General features: G+C 47.4%; 1 protein-coding gene across 1 annotated transcript in view; it reads left to right on the forward strand.

The window, feature by feature from the left end:
* The first annotated feature begins 9,059 nt into the window (after window positions 1-9,059).
* GATA6 (GATA binding protein 6) overlaps window positions 9,060-22,869 on the forward strand; it is a 32,221-nt gene continuing 18,411 nt past the window's right edge. Inside the window, exons 1-6 of the mRNA XM_012652138.1 lie at window positions 9,060-9,307; window positions 10,722-11,887; window positions 16,235-16,401; window positions 20,192-20,317; window positions 21,176-21,263; window positions 21,359-21,462. Coding sequence (XP_012507592.1) covers window positions 10,759-11,887; window positions 16,235-16,401; window positions 20,192-20,317; window positions 21,176-21,263; window positions 21,359-21,462 — 1,614 coding nt within the window. The 5' untranslated portion in view covers window positions 9,060-9,307; window positions 10,722-10,758. The remainder of the gene's footprint in view (window positions 9,308-10,721; window positions 11,888-16,234; window positions 16,402-20,191; window positions 20,318-21,175; window positions 21,264-21,358; window positions 21,463-22,869) is intronic.

Below are 22,869 nucleotides of genomic sequence, written 5' to 3' on the forward strand. Positions count from 1 at the left end.
TCAGATAATTTCTTTCTATTTTTAGTAGAGAGGGGGTCTCGCTCTTACTCAGGCTGGTCTTGAACTCCTGACCTCGAGGGATCCTCCCACCTCGGCCTCCCAGAGTGCTAGGATTACAGGCATGAGCCACCACGCCCGGCCAGAAAAAGTTATTTGATATACATTAGGTCAAGGTTCTATCTTTATTCACCTCTGCAGATGTGAATATGTGGCCAGGAAAAAGCAACATTGTAATATACTCTACTGGTGTCTTTTGACTAGATAGGTAAAATATGAAATATAATAAAAAATAAAGTCTTCTGAAGAAGGTAGGCAACAACTCTGCTTTCTTCTCTAATAGGTTAACACAATTTCCCCGTTAGATATTATGACAATTTAGCATTCTTTAGGATATGAATGTTAAAAGAGGGAAAATCACATCTTTTTAGTTCATAGACTTGGAACAGTGATTTTTTTTAAAAAAGACCCACTTAAAACTGCTGCTGCCTAAGATGTTTACCCTAATCAGAAAATTCTGATAGTTAAAGACAAATGAAAACATTAACTCATGCAAAAGAATTATTGTCTATTCAGTAAACACAAAGTCCCCATATAGTAACCACATTGAGAATAACAGTGTCCGTCCTCAGCGATTGCTTTTGTTCAGCGTTCTGTGGTTTGGTGGAGATTTACAGACACACGAGAGATTATTTAGATAGTATCTTCCATCAGAAGACATTTCAGTGGTTTGAAAACTTGAGTCTAAGTTAACTGTTCAGCTTTTGGAGATGAATTGTCCTTTTTGTTTAGCCCACTGGTGTAGTATTTAGATTAACATGTAAGATTGTGTTTAACCTGACAGAAACCAAAGAGCCAGATGAGACGCATGCTAGCAGTCTTCTTGGAGCTCTGGCAGAAGTACATATGGGAAGGAGGACCCAAGTCATTAGTTTGTGATTGATGTTTGTAGAAAGTACTATTTCTACCATTCTATGGATGGAGCAACTGAGGCACCAAGAGGTTAAGTGTCTTGCCCTCCATCGCAAGGCTACTTAGGAAAATCCAGCACTCACATGCATTAACCAAGATTTTGCACCCAATTCGCACCCATTCTAAATTTTGCAAGTTACAGTTCCTCTATGTGTCCACAGGCAGGTTACAGACTGGAAGTTAGAAGTAAAACAAGAGGATGTTGGTAATCACTTTCTAGGGGCAGAAAGCTACCAAGGTTTGCTGCGGATAACTGAGCTGACACGGGGATGACGTTCCCTGTGGGCCCAACCCTCTTGGACCCGCTGGCTCTGTGCTGATCCCCGATGGCTTCTGTCCATGAGGATTCAATCAGCCTCGGGACGGCCGGCCAGGGTGGGGGGCAGGAGGACTGTAAATCTGGGAGAGCTGCAAGTATTCAGGGTCTTGAACTTTATCAGGTTTGAATGTGTGATTGTGAAAGTAAAGAGCAGAGAAATGACAGCACTCAGTAAATCAAATGTAGAGAAGATCAGAACTGTCAAAGACAAGAGAAAAACAGGCTCTGGGCACAAACCCGGCCGAAAAACCTCTGGGAGGGGAAGACTTTTATGTGCCCTCCAGACTTTGCCTTCTGAAAAACAAATCTCTTTCTCTGTCACTTTATCTAGAGAACAGTGTTCTTTGTTATGGCCCATGGATTTCTTTTTTTAAGTTTTTATTATTGGGGTTTAGATCTTGTTTTAGAAGACAGAATACAATAAGAAAAGAACAAAACACAAAACAGAAAATCAGTTGAAAAATGTCTGGAGGCCTATCAATGATGTTGCTAATTTCCTTATAATAATGTATTCCATAGCGTCTCAGAAATTTTTCTTCCTTCAAAGAATGTTATTAAAGAAGAATAAGTCTCCTGCATATACAGCAATACCAAACTGAAATGTAAAATGTACAAATATAAAGTTAGATGATCAGGTCAATTTAATTAGTTCTGTTTTTCCCCCTAGTATCTAATGCCAGTCCTCAAGGTTGCCCTGCTTAATGGCCTGTCTATTAATTCACTCCTGTCTACTGCCAGAAAGAAGTTCCCAGGGAGAGGTGCCGCTGTGGACTGGGATTCTTTTGTTGGAGCAGAGGAGGAGCCTCAAGATTACTATCTTTGTCCTATAGAAGACGCTGGAGTCTGCTGCTGGCATTTGCAAGGGAGGCAACAAGGAATGTTTCCTCTTCAAAGAAACCAAAAGCAAGTAAAGGACCTATGTTTGTCTCACCCCTCACCTCCTTTCCTACCATAATGCAATAAACAAAAGTCCTCGCTGCTGGCACGCAGAAAAGCCTTGAGATCTCTGGTGAGTGGCGGGTCCCTAAGTTGAATGGTGGCTGCTCAAAGAAATTCTCTCCTAGGAATTAATTTAGTCCCAGGAGACAGTTGGGTCACACAAGAATTTGAAATTTGGTGTAGTATATGCAAGTCTATTACAGCATAGATATTAGTAATACCAGTTCACACTTATATAGTGCTTACTATGTGCCAGGTACTATTAGCTAGCAGTTTACACATAAGAAATCTTTTAATCCTCTCAGCAATCCTGTAAGGGAGGTACTTTTATTATCCCCATTTTACAGATGAGGGATGTGGCACAGAGAGGGTTGAGCTACTTGCCGGGTCACACAGCAAGTAAGTGTTTGTTGCATCAAGATTCAAACCCAGGCAGGCTGCCCCACAGTTCTGTGTTCTGTGCGGGCCCAGCAGCTCCTAGAAATTTCCTTAGTGTGAGAGCTAGAGTGACTCCTTTTCTTTTCTTATTTATTTATTTAATTTATTTAGACAGGGTCTTGCTCTGTTGCCAGTGCTAGAGTGCAGTGCAGTGGTGGACATCATAGCTCACTGCAACCTCCAACTACTGGGCTCAAGTGATCCTCCTGCCTCAGCTTCCCAAGTAGCTGGGACTACAGGAGTGTGCCACCACGCCTGGCTAATTTTTCTATTTTCTGTAGAGATGAGGTCTCACTCTTGCTCAGGCTGGTTTAGAACTCCTGGCCTCAAGCGATCCTCCCGCCTCAGGCTTCCAGAGTGCTAGGAACTCCTTTCTTTTCAAGCCCACTGGAAAGCCTAGAGGACAACCTGAACTTGAGTACTTTTCCAGAGAAAGGAAAAAGACTTAGTCATCTCCTTCCATCTTGGAAGTTGTCTGAGGGACTTTGCCTAACTGCCTTGACAGAGGTGCCAACCTTCTAGACTGTAAACACTTCAAAACTAGGAGCTAACTCTTCTATTCCTTCTTCATGCAGTGCATACTCAGTATGTGTTGGGCAAGTGGCAGGAAACTGGAGGACTGTATGTTGGTAGACAATCCTTTCGCTCTAATTCTCTGCATATTTGCAACATAGCTGAATGGAAAGGTCATATTTCTGGGTGGCGCATGTATTGCTTTTGGGGCTTCCCCCACTTTAATTGACTCAAGAGGGGCGTTCACAATTTAGCAAATCTCTGAAAGCTGATTTCCTTCTTTTTCTGCTTCCCTTTAGCAATCTTGCCCACCTCTTCAAACAACAAGCAAACAAACAAACAAACCACCCAACAGTCAGAAAGGTCTGAGCTGAGAGACAGCTCTGGAGCAGTGGCATCTGGGCCTTGGCCCTAGAATTGGCATGGTCTGCACACCTAGTGATACCAGAGAAATCCAGGAAGAGCCCAGGTCCTGTCTGTCTAGCGGGTTGGAAATTTCTGCATCTCATCTCTCACCTTCTTTGAAGCAGAAATGATCCCTTATCCTCTATTGCTTTGATTTTTCCCATCCCCAGAGACTGGGTTAGGGACAAAGATTAGATAAGTAGATGATTTTGGAGTTTACCTTATTTAGAGGGGGACAACAAGAAAAGAGAAACATCTTTAACTTTTGGGTCCAGATTGCCTTTTGGAATCGAGAGTCCTGTCTCCAACATCTGTCAGAGAACACATTGTGGAAGGCAGACGACCTGGGAAAAAGCCCTACTGCGAGGAAGCCGAGGAGGTCTCATCTCCCTGCCCTCCTCCCCTCATCCCCAGCTTCTTGTCCTGTCCTATCTCAAAGTGGTAGACAAAGTTTGTGCTGGGCCGGAATATGGGGAAATGCTCCATCTGCTTAAGGGGAGGAGAAAACTTCAGAAACATCAGTATCTGACTCTCCAAGCCACCTCCGAGTCCTGGAGCAGGAAACTGGATATTCGCTGCTTCGCCCGTTAGTGAAAGGGAAGGGATCACTCCAGGGGCAGGGCCTCCGCCCAGCTGGCAGCCCTGGGCTTTGTGCAGTGATGCCAGTAGCAATTAATAAGGATAATAAATACCACACTTCATAACCAAACCCTACCTGAGGATGACTGAATGACTGGACCTCTGCCTCCCACCTGCGGGCTGTTTGGTCTGGAGTCCACACCCTCCCAGCTAGCCTCAGTCTAACTCAGCTGCCCGGTTGTACCAACCGCCTTCTGCCTCGTGTTCAAAGGAAGGTGTGGAGCATTACGTTGTCTCCTAGAAAAAGGGTGTGTGGGGGGTGGCTTTGTCTTTACTATATTTAGTACCATAAAATAACCAAAATGGGATAGTCATTTAGGCCCTCTAAGCTTGGTTTTTCTGCGACGTGCGGGGGGCCATTTGGGACCCCCAGCTCCGACCTGGAGTCCACAGTTTCCGGGAACCCCAGTGTCTGCCTCGGCCCCAGGACCTGGCACTCCCAGGCCCCGCAGCCCGGGGCCACCCACATTCCTCGGGCAGCGGCCACGCATCCGAGACGTGCGGCCGCTGAAGTCGGGATCTCAGGGTGTCCGGGCACAGCCGGGCTGCGAGGAGGGAGGCCGGCGCCGGTGTGGAATTTCTTTATCGGGATTTGTGAGCCGCAAGCTTCTCCTTCGCTTCTTTAAGCGATCACCGAAAGACACCTTTCGATCTTTTGTCAGACATCTTGGCCCTTAATAGCTCAATTTATTTGGTTTAAAGCGGCCATGGGAGACGCAGGGAGGGAAAATCTTTCGTCGGTCATTGGGTGGCCTAGATAACAAGCTTTAAGAGAGAGAGGGAAGAAGAAAGTAAAAAGGTTAATGGATGAGGGAGGGTAGGGGCACCCAGCGTGGGGCTTTTACAGCGACCCTCCCCCGGCCGCCCCCTTATCGCGGCCCTAACTTACCGCGGCGCATGAAGTACATTAAGTCACGTAAACAGCGCGCGGAGAGGAATGCCACTGCGGTGACCTTTCGCGCGCCGCCGCCGCGAGCCCACCTCCGCGCCGTGCTGGCTGCCGCCGGCGGCGCGCGGGGGTCGGCCGGGGGCTGCGCCGGGCGAGGGGCCGGGCCGGGCAGGGCCTGCAGCCACCGCGCTGCGCTCGGCCGGGCCAAGCGCTCCAGGGCCTCGACTGCGAGCCCCTGGGCATCCCGGCGCCGGCTCCGCGTGTGCCTTACCCGAAGTGGATGGCGGCCGGGAGCCGGGGCAGGGGTTGGGCGACCTCCGCGCTTCCGCCCCAATCACCTGACATTGCTACGGAATACTTTTGGTTTTCTGAGAATTAAATGTAAAAGAAAGAAAATCACCATCGGGCCTCTGGTCAATGGCCTGCGTTGGACTGACGGCCACTGACGGTGGGGGGACACGACACCCGGACCTGGCTACTGGGCCTGGACGCTGGCGGCGATGGGGGGTGCTGAAGTGACCCCGTGTCCTTGGGTAATAGCGTCGCCGGGACAGGAAGAAATATGGCATAAGCGAGAAGGCCTCATAAATCTGGTTTTAAAAAGATCTAAAGTTAAAACTATATTTTAGGTCAGAAATCGCGTTCTTTTTCTTCCTGAAACATCGCTGCAGCCTTGTGAACTAAGTTAATGAGCTTGAGTTTGCCGGGCTCGAGGGGGACGGTGGGTCTCGCGGCTCCTCCGGAAGCAGCGCAAGGCTGCGTCCCTGAACACCCGTCCCGTGTGGCAGCAAAGCCCCCGCCCCTTGCCCAATTGGCTGCTGTGTTCTGGCTGGATTCGGATCGCGAATAGTGGTGTGGCGCGGCCCAAATAAATCAACTCTGGGGACAGGCCGCGCCCCGGAGCCAGCCCTCTCTGAGGGCAAGGAGGACGGCTCACTCCACAGTGGCCGCTCTTGGGGTCTGAATAGTCCGGAGAGAAACAGTTTCGTTCAAGATTAGCAAACCCCGAAAGAGGAGACAGACGGGGGTGAAAAAAAGAAAAAGGAAAAGGAAGGAAAACAAGAACATCTAAGAGCCTGTCTACCTGGGTCACTGTGGGGCTCTTCTCTCCAGTTCTTGGGTTTCTCCCTAGTTTGGGGTGCACCTCTTCCCTCCTTACCCCTATTCTGCCGGTCTTCCAGAGCAGCTGGGGCGCTCGGAGGAAGCTCAGCTCGCGGGGCCTGGGGCCCATGAAGGTAGCTTTGAAAACATGCCTCTCCCTCACGGTGCTGTCCCCAGCGCCAAGGCCAACGCATTGGGTAAAGGGCAGACTGGGGGGTCAGGCAGCCTGAGTTTTCTGTCTGAATCAACTCTACGAGTTAAACAGTTTTTTTTATTTTTAAATTAACTGACATTAAAAAAAAACAACAAAACATTTCACTACCCATTGCCCCGTTTGGTTGGAAAACCAGTCTAAAAAATAAATACAATGCGTGATCCTGAAAAAGAGCAATTACCTATTTTTCTTCTTTGTTTTGGGCACTATTAAAAAAGAGATAGAGAATCCGGAGGGTAAAATGCCGGGTCCCTTTTCGAGCCCTTAGAGCCCGAACGTTGTCGAATCGGTCAATGTCCGTCCTGCCGCCCGCTGCTGTCCCAGCGGCGCCTGGGCTAGCGCGCCCTCCCGGCGCGGCTGTGGAGCTATGGGAAAAGCAGGTCCCTGGGGGTTAGCTATTGTCCAGGGAGATCCACACAGGCACCCTCCTACTTGCAAACGTAAAGAAACACACCAGACAGCAATCAGGCTCGCGCCGGGGCTCGATCTATTGGGGCTCAATCTATTTGGGGCTCAGGCTTGGAGGCCGTTCACAGCCTAGACGCAAATTTAGCCAAATAGTTTATTTTTAGCAAATAAGATATGAACTTTTTCTTTTTATAATTGCTTTTAATAGCAAACCTGAGAAACGTTATTTCAAAACAGTGGACTCAAAAGAAATCAAACGTTCACATTTCCGTAACTGCTTACAAATGAGCTTCTGCAAAAACCCAATCCATTTAAAAATTTGGCCAGAACTCACGAAAGAACCAAAAACAAGGCATTCGAAGTCCTAGTGGAAGTTGAGCGGCTGGCTGACGCCGGGCTACCTCTTCTCGTCGTCGCATTCGATCGAACTCAGGTTAAAATTTAAAGCCTCTGGATCCTGCTCCAGTCGCCAGTCTCTCCATTCCAGAGTTTTCTACCTTCAGCCTTTTAGAAATTCGGCCACGCTGAAACTGGGAGCCGCCGCAGTGATTGGGGGAGGCAAAGAGGAATGTAATAAAAGTGACTACATAGTACGAAAACGGTTTATGGACCTTCTCGGTAGCAATTTAAAATTCAGAAGTGTTTAGCAGCAATTTACAACGAAGAATGAAAAAAAGAAGAATTCTTGCCAACTTCCTGGATACCGCGCCCCCTCCCCCGCACAGCCAAGCCCTGTCCCTTCTGCCCCCTCAGGACCCACAGGTTCCCAGCTCACAGTTATGTTGAAAGGAAACATACACGTAACAACGAGGTCTCACAGTCTCTCGAAACCGTATTTTACAGTGCACCTACGTACCCTGGCTCAACTCGACTTAGGCTCCTTCTCCCTTCTCTAACTGGAAAAAAGCAAAAATAAAAAAACCAAACCAACCACACAAACAAACAAAAAAAACAGAGCCCAAACGCTTTCAGAGACACTGACCTTTAGAAAATCATTTACTTCGATTTACCTGGGAAAAAAGTGTAAAAATTCCATTCTCACAAAACAGCTCCTCTTGTCCTAGTTAAATTCTCTCGGCAGCCTTCTGGGGTCACGTCTGTCGGAAGAAATCCTTTTTGTGAGCGAAAGGGAGCGAGACATACATCACGGCTCCTGCCGCGGACCAGCCTGCAGCCGCGCGACTCACTGCTGACAGATCGGCGCTGATAACCCCGCGACGTTCATTTCCAGTCCCTTTGCCCGCTGAGGACCGTATCAGTTTGTACACAGTTGTGATAGCCGTTTGGAGGGAGCGAAGAAGGGGTGTGTATATGAGGGTGGGGGTGGGGGAGCGCTGGATAAAGGAAGGTGACCCCCGCCCCGCGCCCCGCTTTGCCACCACTCATCTACAACTAACCTGAAGTTGTCCGGGGGAAGCTCAGAGCAAACGAGACTTCAGAACTCCGAGAGCGTCCCCGGACGTGACTGACATGGAAGAAGCCCTTTTCCATCCTGCACACCCCATAGACTAACCTTTCTGTACACGACGACTCGAGCTAAAAGTTCCCAAAGGTTAGCTAGGGAATGTCGTTGCGAAGTTCCCGAAACTTCCCAGGAATTTAGTATATATTTTAAGAGCAGGGGAGAGATAGGAGCTGGGCACCTGGGTTCCTTGTTTCCCAGATTGGAGGAGCCCCAATCCCTGACGGCCACCATGCCCTAGCATCCCGAGACAGGGTCGGGGAAAGTTTAAGGTCACACACAACTGCAGAGCAAAAAGCTCATGGGGGGAAGGGGGCACAGCACTCTTTCCCTCATCCTGGGGGCGCGCCGACCCAGGAGCCGGCGTGCTCCTCCCGCAGAGACGGCGGCGCACTGCGGTGCACAGCCAACTCCTCCCGCGCCAAGGCGCCCTCCTCTTTCTGCGTGTGAGTGTGTGTGAACTGGGGGCGCCGGAGGGTGCTCCGCGGCTGGATGGGTGTGGGTCGCCAGCCAGGTCAGGCGTTCTGTCTCCTCCACCCCTCCCCCGGCGTCCCTGGGCTCGGCGCCCCCAGGGTGGACTCGCCCCCACTCCGGCGACAGTGCTCGCCGCTCAGCCCAAGCCCGCAGGCTGCGCAGCGCTTATTGTCTGCCAGGGCGGCGCGCTCCCCTCCCCCTCGTCGTTCCCTCCCCATCCTTCTTTCTCTCCTCCCCTCGATCCCTCCTCCTTCTCTTCACCTCCAGCGCCCAGCAGCTCGCAGAGCGCAATTCCGACCCACAGCCTGGCACCCTTCGGCTAGCGCTGTTTGTTTAGGGCTCGGTGAGTCCAATCAGGAGCGCAGGCTGCAGTTTTCCGGCAGAGCAGTAAGAGGCGCCTCCTCTCTCCTTTTTATTCACCAGCAGCGCCGCGCAGACCCCGGACTCGCGCTCGCCCGCTGGCGCCCTCGGCCTCTCTCGCGCATCGGAGCACCCTCCGCCGCCGCCGCCGTTCTCCATGCGCAGCGCCCGCTCGAGGTTCGGCTGCTTCCTCCCTAGTTCGCTCCCCGCTTTCCTCCCCTCCACCCCTGCTCGTCTTGGGCCTCTAGGCCTCCGGCTGTCTGACCCGGTCGGCTCCGAAGTGTCTCCCTCCTCCCCTCCGGGAGGGCTGTAGCGGCTCCCAGGTTCCCGGGACACCGCGGACAAACTTCTGGTGTCTTTCTCTCTCCGTGGAGCTTATCTGCGCGCAGCTTATCTCCGAGTTATCTCGGCGCAAAGGGGCGGGAGCCGGTAGTCCGGCGGGCAGAGAAACTTCTTTCTTGCTATCTAGCCCAGGTCTGTGTATGTGTGGGCATTAATTTTAGTGCGGTAACCTCCGTGAGCCAAAGCGATTTGGAAAAGCAGCCCGGAGGAGCCCAGCCCTGCTGCATTTCGCCTCCCTCCCCCACTCCCTCCGCGTCTCCCTCTCATTCTTCCTGCTCTCCCCTTTGGGGTAGCCTTGGCTCCAGGACGGTGTCACCACCCCCCCACCCCGCCCTGCGTTTTCCCCTCCTTTTCTCTGCCCTCCGCTCCACCCCGCTACGTCCGATTCCGGAACGGTCTGGCTTTTCCGCGGCTGAGGATGACCGCGGGTTGGGCCAGGGTGGCCCGGCCGGCGTGAGCGCGCGCGCTGGTGCCTGCAGGCGCGGGCCCTGCGTAAGGTGTGTGGCGTCGCGGGCTCCCCGCACTGCCAATGCTGGGAAGGTCCGGGGCTGCGGTCTACGCCCCGGCGCCCCGCTTTCCCTGGGTTGAGTGGCATTTCTCTGTGGGGCTCGAGTTCAGTCTGGGCAGCGCAGCCAGGGAAACTCTGGGAGAGCCGGTATGGGAGAACACGGCAGTTTCGTTTTCGTAGACAGGTTGCCGTCCTTGCGCTAATGATTTTCCCGCGGGGAGCCCTCACACCGAGGAATTACGAGAGAGGGGCATCTGCAGGGAGGCGGGAGGCGGCAGAGCCGACACGCACAGCTACTTAAATTCTTTTGTGTGTCATCAGCCCAGAGGGGCACTTTGGGGCGGAAGGAAACCCTAGGCCAACTTCGCCGAGATCACCCCTGGGATCTGGCGCGCGCAAGGAGGAAGGATGCTGCCGAGCGGGTGGGCGGGGAGGGCGAGGGGACCCAAGCGGTGCGAGTGAGGGAGGGCGGGTCTCCCAGTCCTTTGAGGACCTTGTGGCGGCTGCGCAGGCTCCATTCCCCGCTCCCTCCCCAATCCCCACGCCCGAGGCAGAAATGAGATCTTCGAGGAGTCTTAAAGGTCCCATTTGACTTAGATCCCGTTTGATCTAGGAAAGGGAGTGGAGGTTAGTGTGGTGGCGGTTAGTGGAGGTTGGTGTAGTTAGGCGGTGTGCAGCCTACGCTTTTGGTAACCCCTCTTTTTCTCTCCTCCCGTCTCCGTTTCCTCCACCCCTCCTCAGGAGCTAGAAGTCAGCTTGGAGCGGCGCGGGACCGTGGATGGCCTTGACTGACGGCGGCTGGTGCCTGCCGAAGCGCTTCGGGGCCGCGGCTACAGACGCCGGCAATTCCGGGGCCTTTCCAGCGCCAGAGCCCTCCACGCCACCTTCCCCCATCTCTTCTTCGTCCTCCTCCTGCTGCTCCCGGGGCGGCGAGCGCGGCCCCGGCGGCGCCAGCAACTGCAGGACGCCGCAGCTCGACTCCGAGGCGGCTGCCGGACCCCCGGCCCGCTCGCTGCTGCTCAGCCCCTACGCTTCGCATCCCTTCGGGGCTCCCCACGGACCTTCGGCGCCCGGGGTCGCTGGCCCCGGGAGCGCCCTGCCGAGCTGGGAGGACCTGCTGCTCTTCACTGACCTCGACCAGGCCGCGACCGCCAGCAAGCTGCTGTGGTCCAGCCGCGGCGCCAAGCTGAGCCCCTTCGCACCCGAGCAGCCCGAGGAGATGTACCAGACCCTCGCCGCCCTCTCCAGCCAGGGGCCAGCCGCTTACGACGGCGCGCCCGGCGGTTTCGTGCATTCTGCGGCCGCAGCAGCAGCAGCGGCCGCGGCGGCGGCCAGCTCCCCAGTTTACGTGCCCACCACCCGCGTGGGTTCCATGCTGCCTGGCCTGCCCTACCTGCAGGGGGCGGGCAGCGGGCCCGCCAACCACGCGGGCGGCGCGGGCGCGCACCCCGGCTGGCCCCAGGCCTCGGCCGACAGCCCCCCGTACGGCAGCGGAGGTGGCGCGGCGGGCAGCGGGGCCGCCGGGCCTGGCAGTTCTGGCTCGGCCGCGGCGCACGTCTCGGCGCGCTTCCCCTACTCTCCCAGCCCGCCCATGGCCAACGGCGCGGCGAGGGAGCCGGGGGGCTACGCGGCTGCGGGCAGCGGGGGCGCGGGCGGCGTGAGCGGCGGCGGCGGCAGCCTGGCGGCCATGGGAGGCCGCGAGCACCAGTACAGCTCGCTGTCGGCGGCCCGGCCATTGAACGGGACGTACCACCATCACCACCACCACCACCCAAGTCCTTACTCTCCCTACGTGGGTGCGCCACTGACGCCCGCCTGGCCTGCTGGACCCTTCGAGACTCCGGTGCTACACAGCCTGCAGAGTCGCGCCGGAGCCCCGCTCCCCGTGCCTCGGGGCCCCAGCGCAGGTAAGGGTAGCGCCGCAGTTTGGGGGTGCGATGCCGAGGCGCTGGGGCATAGGGGGTGTGAAGCAGTTACTTGATTTGGTTGATTTGGGCCATGATTTCAGGACTTTCCTGTCCCCTCTGCACAGAGGTCAGCCTGGCTCCGGAAAGGATTCGCAGGCCTGTGTCGGGATGACCAGAGTCTGGTAGCCTCGATGGGATTCTGCTGTGCGGACTGTCTCAGTTCCTTTAGACTAGGTGCACATCTCTACCTCGGTGCCAGAGAGAAACTCGCGGGGGCGTGATGAATAGCTAACGGGGTTGGCAATTGGGGAAAAATGAGGTTGGGAGAGAACTGACAGGGCCCGAGCCTCCTTTGGGTGAGTGGACAAGTGGAATTCCATGGTGGGGGTAAGTTTGGGGATGTGTTGGGCACTTGATCCATCCTCTCCGCAAATACACACATGCACTTGCAGTCTCATCCAATTTAACTTTCCAAAAATGAGGAGTTGTGTGTGTTTTCCTGGAGGAGGGTATTTTTATAAAGAGCACGACAGAAGGACCTAAAGGCTTAAGGAAGCTAGTTGACATCTCCCTCTGCCCAGGGGAGAGAGGGAAAGAAAAGGAGAGAGGACACCTGAACTGGACAGCCTGTGACTATCCTGAAGGAAAGCTAGTGGATAGGCCCTTACGCTTGGCATCAGCTGGGCTTGGCTCTGTGGCCGGGCTGTGACCCTCAGATCCTGGAGCTGGGGCACCTATGCTTCCTTCAGAGTTCAGCCCACCAATTTTTCAGCTTCCAGTTCTACTCATACTCTAACTCTTGTGTCTGGGGGCCACTGGGAGGTAAACTGGGAAAACACAATTGTCGAAAATACCTGGAAATACCTCATTTTGAGAAATGTTCTGTTCTGATCCAGCAGGGAGAGTGTGAGCCCTGGTGTTTGGGTTCTTTCTCAGCCACATCGGCCGCAGCGTTCCGCGTCCTTTTTGCTTTCACTGGTTTCTCTTACTTTATATTTCACCTGTTTGATAACCTTTCGTTTAAGGAGAGACAAAACCTTTTTTATTGTTGCTGATTGTTTGAGGGGAGCTGTGGGGAGGCCTTTAAGTCACATGAGTGGCAAGGATAAGGGAGACCCACCAGTCCAAACTGTCCCACTCCAGTGTCTTGTGTACCCCAGGTCTGGGCTTCTTGTGGGAGCCTCGGTGCCACTTTTAGGGACAGCAGGTCCTTTTAGGGACCCTGATTCGTTAAGATGAAGTGGAGCGTTGCTTATCTTGTGTTCAAAAGACATACTGGAAATGCTAGTGGCCTGAAAGTGAAGGGACTGATTTGAACAGCTTCCCACTAGGAAAAAGAGAGGGGCAACAAACTTCTTGGTAAAAGCCCTTCTTCTTTTCTTCCAAGAGCTCTAAGACTTTGGTCACAAAATTCCCTCTTCTTCCTTCTCCTGCAAAGCTGGTTCCGGAGACCATCTTTACCATCTGTGTGTGGAATGGGGTTGGGGGACCCTGTTGAAATTTGCCCTGTTAGGTTGGAGCAGAGGGCTGTCACCCTTCCTGCTGTATAGGGACCCAAATTTGGCTCCCAGGAGCAAAGAGAACAGTAGACGAGGAATCTTCAAAGGACGGGAAGGGGGTGGTGGCTGGGTATGAAGTTTCTTTTGTCAATCATGGAGTCTTATAGGGAATCTGAAAGGGTATGTGAGTTGGGTGCAGTTTGAGCACAATCCTGGAGCTCTGCCTGTTTCTTGACACACCTTAGCTTGGTGTCTAGATTTCCTTTCCCCGCGTCTTCCAGCATTTCACACGACTGAGAGTGAGCTAGTCCAAAGGCTGATGAGAGTCTTCAGATGTTTACAGTAACGGGTTCTGTATGAGATATCCTTTTAGGGGCCGTATGGCACAGTTGCAGGCGAGTAGTAAGTTTCTTTTTGTTTTAAACTGAGCCTATCCTTTCCCTGATTTTTTTCACCTTCTGGGCATGACATCACAGTTAGAAAAATCTTCTGTAGACCCAGAGTACATTAAAAAAAAAATGGGAAGGGATTTGGAAACACTTAATTTTGTATGAAAAGTCCGTTAAGAAAGCAGGAAGCCACTGGGACCAAGCCAGTATTTGGTGTGGGTGACCCTAACTTTGTCTGTCCTCTCAGGTGTTCTGATGCCAGCTTCCTAGCTAGATTTCCTGTTTCTTCACTTCAATGTTTTAAAAAAACAAACCATTTTTTGAAGACAGACTCTTTAATTGATTTGAACAAACACCAGGGCTAAAACCCAAGTGCTAAGTGTTACCAACCTGCGCGGTTTGGAGGTTTCTGGAAACCCACTTCATATACCTGTCCCTGACTGGGGGTGGATGGGGTGAGCTCAGGGTCCTCACAGCTTTTTATTCCCTGAGTCCTGCACCCTCCTAAGCTCCCACCCTGAACTGTCGCTCAGCAGCATCAGCCCACCAGCCATGTTAGGAGAGGGTTGATGAATTGAATCACGGGAACTTGGGGAACAAGCTTTCAGCACAGGTTTTATAATTTTTATAAAACTTTTTTTGCCCCATTTCTGTCAGTTATAGAATTGTAGCTGCCTGGTGGGTGTGGGAGAGAGGTAGGGAAGCAATGAGACAGATTTTCTTTAATTAGAAATAAGCAAAGTTCCTAGATTTTGTTTATCCAAAGTGGACTTTAAACGAAATTTTGTCTTTGGGTTTTCAGATGAATGAAGGGTTCTACCTGGGGGTTCACACTGTCTTCTCCTGGACGTCTTTATTGTTCCCAGCAAAGAGGAAGGAGGCCAGGCTTAGGGCTGGGTTTTCCAGGGAACGCCCCACTCCTCTATCCAGAGGGGCTCTGATAGGTAACATTTTAAAGTCAACAACAAAGACGAATACCTTGTTTAACTTCAGCGTCCTTGAAGTCCTCAGCATTTTACTGATTACCGTAGTCAATAGTGGCTTTTAAGGCACAGAAGAATAAATCTTTGTGATGTGTTGTAAGTTGCAATATCCCCATGACAACTTTGAACTCGGGGTTGTGTAGGATGCTAGTGTCTTTTAAACTTAAGACATAACTCAGGAAATCAGGAGAAAAGAGACTTACTTTGTAGGGTAAATAGTATTGATGGAATTAAAGAGTTTTTATGCTAAAGTCATATTTAAATATCTTTACCAGACAGTTGATGGTAGACACAAGCTATAAATTGTAGGGGAATGTGAGGGAATAGAAAGGTTTGCTAGTACACATAATCTTTAAATAAAAACTCTAAAGTGTAATGTTTATTTACTTTAAAAAGTAATTCAGAAATGCTTCTTCAAGAATGACAAACTAGAACATTTACACCCTCTAAACAACCCAAAACAGTAGGAAACATTATTTTTAAAAAGTCTACATAAGAACCTGTCTCATTGTAGACAATAGATATTTATTCTTATTTAACCTTCTTGAGGGGAAGTAATAAATGTTAGAACCATGTACTCTTAATTAAGGTTTCTTTTTATTAGCAGGTTTAGGTAGTTGTGAATTCTAAAAACCAGCCAAATAATAAAAATGATGTAAAATAGACACATTTTAGATAGATTGCATAAATTGAAATTTTAGTGTAGGAAATTAGAAGACTATTATTTATCTCTGGGAAGGTCTTGGTAATTTTCTAAATCAGTGAAGTAGCAACCTTTTGTAAAACCTTTGCAGTTAGAAGCAATTAGACCCACTTCTAAATCGGAATATTTAGTGTTTGATCCTGCGGCAAGAAAATTAAACTTAAACTCTATGCTTAATAATAGTGCTTTTTCCCCCCCCTGAGAAGACCGTAGTAATTTTCCCATTTATAATTTCTAATTATCGTAAGTGCCTAAGAACAGTACTTTTATTTCACTTGACTATTTTAAATTGGAGAAAAGGTGAATAAGGAAGAGTGGCAGATATAGAAAATGCCTTTTAAAAATTACTTGAGATAAAAGTAAATAAGGCAATCTCACCGTGTCCCGGGATGTTTGTGGGTTGCAGTGGGGGTCAGTGATCAGCGTTAATAGTGTGTGGCTCGGGGGTTGGCAAGTGGCATATTGTAATTATGATGGATTTCAGTTTTAAAAAGCTGGGGGGAGCCTGAGAGTAGGGGTCAGGGGACCAAGCCGACCTCTGAGGTCCTCTGCTTGCAGCACTGACTCCGACCTTCCCAGGGTTTCTCTTGGGGCGCCCAGGGGGTGCAGAAGTATCGGACAAATGGTCAGCAGATCAATAGCGACGAAATCAAAACCCTGGCTCCGGGCGTCGCGGCCAGGGCGCGGGCGGGGATTCAGGGCCTGGGGTGTTGGGGTGCCGTGGGGAGGGGCGGCCCCGCGCGGCCTCACCCGGTCCCCTGCTCTCGCCGCAGACCTGCTGGAAGACCTGCCTGAGAGTCGCGAGTGCGTGAACTGCGGCTCCATCCAGACGCCGCTGTGGCGGCGGGACGGCACCGGCCACTACCTGTGCAACGCCTGCGGCCTCTATAGCAAGATGAACGGCCTCAGCCGGCCCCTCATCAAGCCTCAGAAGCGCGTGGTGAGTGTGACCGCCGCCCTGCCGCGCGGCCAGCCCCGGGCGCCCCCGCGGGGACAGGTGCGTCCGCCGCTGTCCAGTCGGCCCCGGCCGGCGGGCCCCGGGCGCTCACCCGCTGGCGCCCGAGCAGAGGTCACCCTGAAACCAGCGTCTGGGAAGCCAAGACAGCCTTGCCCCATATTCACACATAGGGAAGCACGTCCCTAAATGACAAAAAAGGAAAGTGCATTGTGCTACCATTTTTTAAAAGTTCAAAAATCTATATTTACGTATCTCTAGATGTACTTGCCAATGCACTGAAATAATTCTGGAAGGACACACAAGAAATTGGTAGTGGCGGTAACCTCTGGGGAGAAAAGCTGAGTAGACTGACCGAGGCCAGGTGAAGGAAGATTTTTTTCACTGTGTACTCTTTGGTCTGGTTTGGATTTTATTCTTGAAAAACCACGTTCACTTACAACATTCGCGTCAAATAGAATATGGCAGAAACACACCCACCCGCCCTGCCCTCCTCACAGCCTCATTCTGGGGCCCTTTCACTTTGTCCTTTTTGCTTCTTGGTCCCTTCTACCTCTTACCCCAGAGAGGGACAGGTTTAGCCCCAAATTCCATATGTCTTTTGATTGCCCTTGAGTCTGAAAATTTACTCTAATCTTTGTCATTTTGAAATCTGGCTGTTGAGAGAACTACATAGACTTGAGAACCCGTGTAGTCTCTATGCTCTCAAGTTGAGAATTTTCACCAGTTTGGACACATTTGACCATGTTTACTCGTATGGGAATTCCGATTTTCTTCTAGAAAGTTATCTCCTGTTGTCATTGTTAAGTGTGCTTATTAGCAGGAGAGGGTATTTACCACTGTAGTGATTAGAGAAAATAAAGTTTTCACAAACACCATTGTAAAGCTAACATTTGTTTAGCCAAGTACTCATAATCTAATAACATTTTAAAGCTAAATATTTTACAGTTAGATGCCAGATGTCTTAAGTATTCAAGTAATTTATTTAATTGTTGTACTCTAATTAGCAGGAACAAATGCTACACATGTTGTTTGTGTTAAATAGATTAGAGTGAAATTGCATCACAATGTAAGTCTGACACCTTAAAGAGAAGCAATTAGTTTTATGGTTGTTTTGTTTTTAATGCATTTAAAATAAAGTGGCCAAGGTTAATTTAATAAATGTATGTGCCTTAAGCTTGTTACAACCTCCCACAGCTTAAAATTTCCTTTAAAGGACACCCTTTAACTTCATTGTGTGACTCTCTATGGTTTTCATTTTTCTTAAATGCATCATATTAAAAAAGAAAAAGTAGTCACTGGAAAATATTCCACAGAACTTCCTTGTTTCCATGTATTAGAGAATGCATGAACAATGAAACTGATTATTACTATTTTTGGGGAAAGGCAACATTGAGCTGGGTACTAGCTGAACTCTAAAAGGTAACATTTTTCTTGAGATGAGCAAAATCTGGTATTTGGAATAATAGCCATTTAGGTTCTAGTTGCATTATAAATTTGATCTAATAACATCCATATTTAGATAGTGCCATTTGTTTTGTACACTTACCCGTAAAAATAATTTCCCAGAAAGAAAACGGTTTTTAACTTTTCTGAACCCATTAGTTTTCTCTCTGTGGGACAGGTGTCTTGGTGGTAACCAAGGTCAGCCAATATGCTTTGTAAATGGGTTATAAATGATACCAATTAAAGGGTGTGTTGCTATCAATTAGTTCTCCTTGTGGGCTTCTTATTTATGGTTTTGATGGATCTATCTTAGTTCTCAGAAACAGAATGTTGAACTCAAGTTTGTTTAGCTAGCAGCACAGAACCAATCACTGTGAATCTGAACTTGTAATACATTGCAAAATTAGAGATTTATGGTGTAACTTGAATTCCTTGTCAGTGAGGAATATAACTGAGATCACTTGTTACAAGGAACTTTTATAACCCATTCACCTGCATTTCACATGTTTATGAGGACTGGCTTCACTTATGATCTGCAGTTGACAGTCATAAAGTTCTTTGTTATAATGGCAAATTCTGATAACAAGTTTGCTTCACATTGGCTCTAAATTCCATTGGAAACCGTCATAAATGGCCTGTTTATAAAATGAACCTTCCTGTCCCTCACCTAGAAAATTATTTTATTTTAACCATAAGGAGAAAAAAGAAAAGCTTTGATGTGTAAGGTTTTGTTAATGTTTTCATCATTTAGCAAAGCAATTTCCCACGTAGTTCTTCTGTCAGCCAAGCATATTCATTTCAACCAGAAGTCAAATTGATTCTTAGCACTGACTTCTTAGAAATGTTGTAGTGCTAAAAGGTTTACCAGTGTCTCTTTGTTTTTTAATTTGTCTATAAAGAGTGATGCTAAAGTAATGCAACAGGATATGAACTGTAAATGCAAAGTTCAATTTCATCTTTTAAATTTGCTAGCAAAGATTTTGGAAATCTCTGTCTTATAATCTGAATGTTCAGTACATGCTCAGTTTATATTTTTGTTCTTTATTCTTTATAATTTCTTTTCTTAACTTTCCAAGTTTTGTAATTTTCAACTTGCTTTGGTCCCTGAGTTTTCCCCATAACATTTTTTACTGAGGTTGCAGCACAATTTTTATAGTAATTTAAAGCAAATTTTAAAAAAGAAATTTAGATTAGGTAATTTTAAAACAAATTTTGTATTTTACCATTTGGGGTAGGAAATTATATACTAGCTTAAATTTTTACCCTTTATAATTCACATGTAGTAATTTAGAGAAAACAAATTCCTTTTAAGGGTGTTATGGACATAAAGAAAACAGAAATGGGAGTTATAGTGCCAGGCAGGTGGCTTTTCCTGGTAATAACAATTAACCCTTAGTATGAACAAAAGTTGAGTATAACAGATGGAGCACATAAATATTAGCGTCACTGTATATAAGACAATGCCAGCATTAAAGCAATGCTATGAAATTTGCTTGTACCTTTGTGAAAGGTATAAAACAAAAATTCAGGAAGTAGGCAATCACAACAATAATTATGAAATGTATTAAAATATTTCTTTCTTTACAAAAATTTCATACCTTTTCTTAGGTCAATTTCCATTAATCTATATAGACCCTTGTAATGATTTCTGGTTTATTCCTCTACACCTATCTAAGAAATCTGACCTCTACACCTATCTAAGAAATCTGATTATCTCCAGTTTTCAGGGGAATTGGAGACTGCCCAAAGCCATTTAGCACATTGGCAGGTGGCTTGTGATTGCATTGCATGACTTATGTCTCAGACTTGTGACAACAGTGCATGGCCAACTGCTGTGCGTGGATGGGGTAGGGGGGCTCTAAGGAGAGTCTAGTTGTATTACTTCTGGTATATTTCAGAATGTAACTATTCGGGCAACTTTTAGAAAGTCTTTTAATTTTCCTTAAAAAGTAACAGTAGTAACTGGGAAACAGTTCTTGGAGAAGAAACTATGGGTGAGGCTCTCCATGTTAACAGTGGTGGTAAAAGCTTTGCATGGAGTATGGGCCAACCGTGTGACTGCTTTCCAGTTATTCTAGAATCTATGATGATGCACTGGGAGAGCAAGTCAAATGTATGGTATCAAGCACACTTTGCAAAACTTAAGTTTCTCGGTCCAGGAAGGTCAACCTAATTACACTTGAAATTTTTTTTCTCAAGAAACATTTCATTTATAATAAAGCAGATACATGCTTGTTGATGACAGGGACATGATACATCAATGTATGAATGTAGAGTGTACATAAAAATCATTTATATTTTTCTACTTACATTCTTGTGCTGTTTTTAGCCTTCGTCACGGCGGCTTGGATTGTCCTGTGCCAACTGTCATACCACAACCACCACCTTATGGCGCAGAAACGCTGAGGGTGAACCTGTGTGCAATGCTTGTGGACTCTACATGAAACTGCACGGGGTGCGCCAATTATTCTGCTCACTCGTGTACATTTAGTGTTTGGTTTGTGCATGGTTTCAGTTTAAAAAATTTGCGAAATGAAAGTGAAAAATTTGGATGTATATTTTATTGATTGTACTCTATATTCAATATGTATGGAATATATCCACTTTATTGGATCTGATATTAATTATAATAAACTCTTATGCACCAGTAAGAAACCAAAAATGCTGCCAATTAGACTATCAGAAACATCCATTGTAAGACACATTCCAATTTTAGAAATATGAAAATGTGGAAAATGTGCATTTTAGAATTGATAACATGATAGTAACCAATTTTTAAAAACTGAACAGTTAAAGAAATCAACTAGGCGAGCAATAACTAGAAGTAATCAAAGACACTTGTGCAAAGATGATAGTTACAGTTTGAAAGATTTCATTTCGTTTCTTTTTTTTTCAGACTGTTTCCAAATAATGATACTTCATTTTAAAAGGTTGCACAAAATATTATGAACACCTGAACCTTAAAAAGAAAAATAACCTTGCATCTGTCAGGAATAGAATATATGATCTCTTTAAAAATACTCAGTCAATAAATATTTACTCTATAATTGAAGTCATTTCAAACAATAAACATTAAGTTAAAGGTATTAAATTCTCTTTGGCAAATCACCCCATTTTCCCTGAAGGAATCTCTGCATTTGATGGGAAAAGTGTAGTCTTTGTACACTTGGAATCTATTGAGTGCATAAAAATTGGATTGAAACTTATGCCAAGTTCTTTTAAATGGGGGCTTTCAGTACCAGTGTTGAATCTTGAGTTTGGTTTTACTTCAGTATAATACTGATTAAGCTTATAGCCTATGAAATTTTTTTAGGTGCCTCGACCTCTTGCTATGAAAAAAGAGGGAATTCAAACCAGGAAACGAAAACCTAAGAACATAAATAAGTCAAAGAGTTGCTCTGGTAAATATAACAAAATGCCATTTGATTGTAAAGTATTTGCCTATCTTAACAGTAGAGTAAATGTATATTTATAAGGTTAATTTTGACTGTTGCAGGTAATAGCAATAATTCCATTCCTATGACTCCAACTTCAACCTCTTCTAACTCAGATGACTGCAGCAAAAATACTTCCCCTACGACACAACCTACAGCCTCAGGGGTAAGTGTTGAAACAATATAGACTCCTAAATTAGTGGGTTGTTCTCTAGTAAATTATCTCAAATTTTATCTTATCTGGTAGTATAATAATCTAAACCAACAGTTCAGTTTAGTTAGTGATACCTAAGAATAGTTTTTAGAGGAAATTACATTTAAATGTCAACAAAATGACAAACTGAAGTACTTTACAAACCTCTTAATTAAGATCTATATCATTTTTTATGGTTAAATTAACTCAAGTAAAAGCATGAAGTTTTGGTTTTAAAGAGCTTTAAATTGTTTTATTTCCAGGTTTTTATTAGAGTTGCTATATATGTATGTATGTATATGTGTATTTCTAATATGGATCAGAAAAGCTACAAGGCCAGTGGTTTCACAGATTCCAGTGCCCACGACATTAAGTTATTTGTGCTTATCACGTCAACTCCAGCTTTCTTTTTTCCTTTTTTTCATCTATCCAAAGCAAAACTCACAATGTGTTACGTGCTGCGGTATTCAGTGATTTTTCTTCTCCCAATTGCGCTCTTGCTGGGAGGCCCTCCTGTCTTCTGATGCACCTTAATTGTCCTTATTTTCAGCCACATGACAAACCTGGGAGCCATTTGTGCCACAGAAGACAGGACCAGGGTCTTTGTGAAGGTCACAGCTTTTGTAAAGCTGTGATTGAAACTCAGTTTGCCTCACCTAAAGAGCATTTTCCCACCCTAATGTTTCCCAGATTTACCTGGAATGCTCTTGAAAAAAATTGCTGGGCCCCACCTTAGACCTCGGTGAGCCTAGGGCAGGGCCGCGGGGAAGCAGGACTTTGAAAAGTGCCCTGGTGATTTTTAGGTTTATGCGGAGACTAGCCTAGGACCAAACACCAGCATTTAAACCCCTATTAGTAATTGTTTTCTACGTTTAGTTTTGCATTGGAATTATTTGGGGTACTTTAAAATACTACAGATTCCTGGGCCCCACCCTGGGTTTTCTGAGTCAGAGTCTCTGAGGGTGGGGTTTGGAAATTAGTATTTTTGAACAAGCGCCCCAGGTGAAATTGAAACTGCTGCCCTGGAGGTGTTTGGGAACCACAGACCTGGTTTCTTTGCATCGTATTTTTACTGGCTTTAACAAACAAAAATTAAATATTTAAGACAAAATATTTGAACTGTGCTTCAAATTATATTTGATATGTCTCTTTGTCCTCCGACCAAATTCTTTTGCACTTTTTCTGTAATGGAACAAGATGTCTGTTCAGAGTTTCACAAAGGAAAAAGGCATTTAGTTTTTGTTTGTTACAGATACACGTTAAAGAATGTTTTTAGTCTTTCTAAAGTTGCACTCTGGTGTATGATTTTTTTCCTACAGGTGGGTAGGATGTAACTTTAAGGATCTAAAGTGGTAAATAGAATGTGCTACTTGTGGGGAA

The sequence above is a fragment of the Propithecus coquereli genome, unplaced genomic scaffold (assembly GCF_000956105.1).
Source record: "Propithecus coquereli isolate 6110/MARCELLA unplaced genomic scaffold, Pcoq_1.0 Scaffold38, whole genome shotgun sequence".
Lineage (NCBI taxonomy): Eukaryota > Metazoa > Chordata > Mammalia > Primates > Indriidae > Propithecus > Propithecus coquereli.